This window comes from Phaethon lepturus, unplaced genomic scaffold, assembly GCF_000687285.1.
Source record: "Phaethon lepturus isolate BGI_N335 unplaced genomic scaffold, ASM68728v1 scaffold34252, whole genome shotgun sequence".
Taxonomy (NCBI): Eukaryota; Metazoa; Chordata; class Aves; order Phaethontiformes; family Phaethontidae; genus Phaethon; species Phaethon lepturus.
The window spans coordinates 1-5,187 of NW_010523167.1; the positions used below are offsets into that span (position 1 = coordinate 1).

Below are 5,187 nucleotides of genomic sequence, written 5' to 3' on the forward strand. Positions count from 1 at the left end.
CTGCCTCGCCATAGACTGGGAGCTTTGTGGCTATGCAGAAAACAAGGAGAAAGGGAACATTTCCTGCATTAAAATGCAATACCCTGGCTCGCTGATTTATCCCTTGCCACAGGGCACATCTCCCCATTCCCCCATTACCTCATGGCTGCTCTGAAGGACCCCCTTGCCCATAAGGTGCAGCCAGAGCCCTCCATCTAGGTTCAGCCTACACCTTCTCTGCCTCTCAACCCCACAAAGTCCTTCCCGAAATCACCCCCCAACCTCCCCAAAACGTCAGGAGGCCAAAACAGGAGGGGCCTGTTGCAAAACAAATGAAGCAGAGGGGCTAGGCAGAAGGCTGCCACTCTAATTGCAGGACCCCTGTTTTCCCATCCTTCCACAACACTCACTTTTCCAGCAGGGACACAAAGCAGCCGCTGGGTCTGACACATCAACCCCACTATGTACCCTACTAGTACCACTGTGAGATTCAGAGCCTTCGCCTCCTGGACCCGCGGCCGCCTGGAGAAGGAGCGCAGCAGCGGCAGCCCTGTGGCCCCTTCGCGGGGCTCCCAGAACGTCAAAACATCATGTGGTGACTCTGTGCGGCGCCTCGCATCTTTACGCATCGGCAGGCAGATGGTGCACCCTGAAGTACTGAAGGTTGTTGAGGTCTGGCCCAGTTGGGACCAGGTGTTCTGACCATGGTAAATCTCCTGGTCTTTCAGTCAGGTTGCCTGCATGCCTTTGGAAACATTTTCCTTGCAAAGTCAAGGGATCATATCAAGAGGGCCAAGATTTTGTAGTCGGGTGGTTGCAGTAAAGACATGGCGAGGGGGAGAGCGATTCCTTGTTTACCAGCTGTGGGTATTACTGTAAGTGGGGGCTGAAAACAGACGGATCCTACTTATGAGGAGTTTCAACAGCAGAATTATATGCTGAAGGTTAGGCCATTTTAAGAAATGAAAATACAACCCTCCCTGCCCTGAGGGAGTGTGCATCTTCTCCAGTCTTTTCACCTCGTCTAGAGGTGAGCTGGAGTGAAGAGGAAGTCAAATGAATGTATGTATCAAGGAGAGCCAGCAGCAGGACCTACACACTGGTGTGGGATTCAGCCCCCCCTCCAAGAATGACCTACCTTCTTTTGGCGGCCGCTTGGCTTCTCTGGTGAGGTTGCAGACCTGGGTAGTTTGCAGCTCCTGGGTCAGGCAGCCCTCCGTCTGCTCGTTGAGGGGCAGCACCACGTTATTGAGCAACACCAGGGACTGGTCGTCTATTCCCCATTCTCCCAAATGCTGAGGGCAGGTGCATTTTGTATACATGATCCCACAGGACTCAGTTCTCCCATTCTCAGATTTCAAGCAGCTCTCCAGCCAAGTGCATAACACATGGCACCCAAACTGGCTTGGGCTCACCTTGTTCAATACCAAAAACTCAAAGAAGGATTTTTGGTCGTCTTCTTTTTTGTGTAATCCTGGGAAATCAATAGGATAGACGCGGCGTATCTGAATAAAATTCTTATCATACTGCAGAAATACAAAAGCATACTTGGAATCGCAGAGCTGCATTATAGAATGGTTATTTTTTAAAAGATCCTTTATTTTTTCATGGGAAAAATGATCAAATTGGTAAGCCAAGAGGGAAAAGTTGGAGCAGCTGAAGTCCTTTTTGGAAAATTTCAGGTAAATACTATATTTGGTCGGATCTGGATTTTCCAGCGTCCAAGTGCAGTTTGTGAAGTTTTTAGGAAACATTTCACTTACAGAATACGATCCATAAATGACCCCCTTCACCAACGTGGAACACCAGAAGTCTTGGGCAGCATTAAATCCAAACATAACCAGTAGATAGGTGGAAAATATATAAATCAGCAAATTACGAACAGCCTTCATCCTATGTCATTTGGCCTGCAGGAGATGAAATGAAATAAAAATGCAAGTAGAATTCTTCAAGCATTGAAAACCAAACTCCTTCCAATATTCGAGCCAGCTGTTTTCAGGCTTGCAGTTAGAGCCCCTTTCAGAAAGAAGGGCAGGTAATTTTTGTTTTATAACGCAAGGGATGGGTTTGCTGCTGTGTGCACAGCGCCATCACGTGGCCATCGCAACAGCCAAGTCTTCTACAGTCAAATTAAAAAACAACATCTATTAGATTATTAATAGGAATGTCCTCTCCTGTCTAGGATGCAGTCATCATGGCGTGGACTAGAACTGCTCAACTTTAGGTAAAAACCTAGACGCCTCACCGGACAGACGAAGAAAAGGGCAATTTATTTATTTATTTATTCAAAAAGTAAATAAGTAATCTGCTATAGTCACATATGTGCATACACAATACGCACATGCAGAATTTCACCGGAATAGAATGAGAAAGCCATTAGTGTCTGTTGTTATATATTATTTTTCTATTAAGTCTGAGGAAACTGTGAAGGATTACAGCCATAATATAGAAACGCACAAATTATTATTTGCTACAGATGGAACATCATCTCCCATATGCCTACATGCCTTCTCCCTGGCCACCTGGTATACAGAGGTCTCTGTAAAAAGAAAATCCAGGCAGAAAGTACTGAGATTAATGTATTAATAAAATTTTGAGACTATTGGAGAAAGAAACAAAGGCAGACAGATGAAACTAGTGCTGGTCTAGCACTACCACTAAATGCCAGCTTTTTAGGAGAGCAATTTCAACCTGCTACAACCTCTTAGGATATATAAAATGGATCACTGTATTAGTATCTACACCCAGTATCTCTATACAGCTGCTAGTGCTACAGCAGGATCTCTGCACCTATTGGACTGCACTTGCCCTTTTATTATGAATATCTTGTACGGCCTGATTAGCTGTATTTTGCAGATGTGCGCTTGAATGATGAAAGACATACTACATTTCCTCTGCTAGTATCTCCAAATAAAGCTGTTTTACTGCACCTGTCAACTGTTACAGCCTCGACATGCTCTGTTCTCTTTAACAGTGGCCTAGGTTAGTAAAGCAAACCTTATATTTACCTCCGTAACGTTATCCAAAAAATTTGAATAGAACGTTTTCAGCATTAACCTTTAAGAAGTTGCTTATGTCTTACAAATGAGTAGTTTTTCACCTTCTGCTGTCAAATGCAAGCAGACAAAAGTGATGCCAAGCTAATTTCAAAACTCTCTAGATTGCAGTCTCTTCCACTGTTGCTCTGTAAGCAGAGGCAGACATACACACACAGGCACTGTTAAGTGAGTTTTGATGTGTGTCTTTGCCTAGCTTTTCATCTCCTCACCAAACAGCAAGGCATCTTCTGTCTCCCATTGCGTAACACGCAGCAAATCACCAGATTAAGCTCCCTTGAAGAGATTTTCCTATCTCCTAGATTATAATTCAAACTCTGAATCTTGAAATGGGCAAAGCAGCACCAACTCTAACCTTCTTTATAGTAGAGGTTTAAAAAAAAAAAAAAAGAGAGTTGCTGCCGGGTCTATCCACACGGTTGGATTTTCTCCTATCTGAGTGTCCATCTCAATGAATAACACGGTCCTCCTTCTCCAAAAAGGGTCGGTACAGCATTTAAGGTTTTAAAAAAGATAAACTTATCGGGAATTCTGGAAACAATTTCCCCTTTGCTGAAGCACTTTGCAGGCAATGCAGTTCTGCGCAGTGTTATTCAGGATGGTGTAGGCGTTGAAAGCCAATGTGACAATAAGTGTCTAAATTAGGAATTCCATCCATGAAAAAGGATTAATTTTATAATCTGGAAAGCAAAAAGGAGGCTTATTTTCTTTTCTGTTTGAAAAGGAAAAAAACCTCCGACTTTTCCCATCCTATGTAATGTTTGCACTAGAAAAATAGAGACGTCTGCAGTGCTAGGCTGTTTTCTATGAAGAAATGTAATCAAATAGCCCTCATTTTAGTTGTGCGTTTGTTCATGCAAGGCTACTGAAACACAATATCGTCTTAATCTCTCTCTCCCTGTGTGCATTACACACACACGCGCACACACACTCGAATTGATTGTGCCGGCAGCATTTCGGTTAGTTTGCAGTATTGCTAAATAGAAGAGTGAATCTTCTCACTGAAAGGATTAGGCACTTGGATTAAAAAGATCTTTCTTTTCCGTGGAGGAGTGAGTTAAAAAACGGCCAGAGAGGCTTAAGGTTGCCCATTTGGGAAGGGGGAGAATCCTCTCCTCTTGAAAAGCTAACGGGCATTTAGTTTGGATATTCCCCAAACTGGTTTTCTAGGTGACACTGTAGTTTAGTCGAACATAGACGGCGCCATCACTCCACTTATTTTTTTCCCCCAACAGAAGACCCACTGACTTCTCTTATTTTAACTTCTTATTAACCTAGCACCCCCCACCCCCCCAAAAAAATTACCCCAATCGTGCACAAACCTCAGGTTTTCTCGGTCTCGCTGGAAATTACTCTCAAGGAAGCAGACCTGTCGCAAAACGGACTTCTCTAACTTTTAAACTGCAGCGCTGAAGTAAATGCGGAGATAATTTTGTATGTGCTGTCTCTCTCTCTATCCTCCAGCAACAGCCTGTCCCCCTCCTCCGCCGCCTCCTCCCCGGAATCCCAAGCTAAAAGCTCTCCAGTCGTAATCCCTGGAAATGGGAAATGGAAATGCTCCGGGCACCCTTACCTTCCACTCCGAAAGCTGTCAGGCTATTTCTCTAAAAGACTAGCACCACAGGCACACGTCCCAACAACAGTGATGGAGAGATTCCCCTTCTGTCGGAAGCACCGTTTCCCATTTTCCCCGGCTCAGGTTCAAAACCAAGATTAAAAAAAGCAGCAGAAGATAAAAAACGCAGCGAGAAAACCCCCGGCACGCCACACACACACCCCACCGAGGGAAAAAAGCAGCTCTGGCTCCGGATCCACCAAATCCAACCACATGAAGGGAAAGGAAAGAAAAAGAAGAAAAAAAAGCCACCACAAAACCACCTCAAACCAGCGAGACTGCAGGGGAAAAAAAAATGGAAGTGGCTGAGCAAGCGAAGGTTTTTTTGGTTGGTTTTTTTTTTTTTTTTTTTACTTGAAACAAAGTCTCAGCACAGCAGCCCGATGAGCGGCGATGCCAGGCAGGCGACGGTCTGAGAGGAGGACTAAGGCGCTAGTGCAGATTTGTTGGTGGGTTTTGTTGTTGTTGTTGTTATTACTAATAGACTTATTCCTCTTTCCTCCCTCCTCCTCCTCCTCCCCCCTCAGGCACTAATGG

General features: G+C 44.6%; 1 protein-coding gene across 1 annotated transcript; it reads right to left on the reverse strand.

Moving 5' to 3' along the window:
- Positions 1 to 389: 389 nt before the first annotated feature.
- Positions 390 to 4,494, reverse strand: LOC104616885 (brain-specific angiogenesis inhibitor 3-like; the record flags this gene model as incomplete). Its single annotated transcript, XM_010282044.1, has 3 exons — positions 4,358 to 4,494; positions 1,118 to 1,886; positions 390 to 628 (listed from the first exon to the last, which is right to left on the reverse strand). Coding segments are annotated over exons 2-3 (993 nt in total), but the record flags the coding sequence as incomplete, so codon positions are not given.
- Between the last annotated feature and the right edge of the window lie 693 nt (positions 4,495 to 5,187).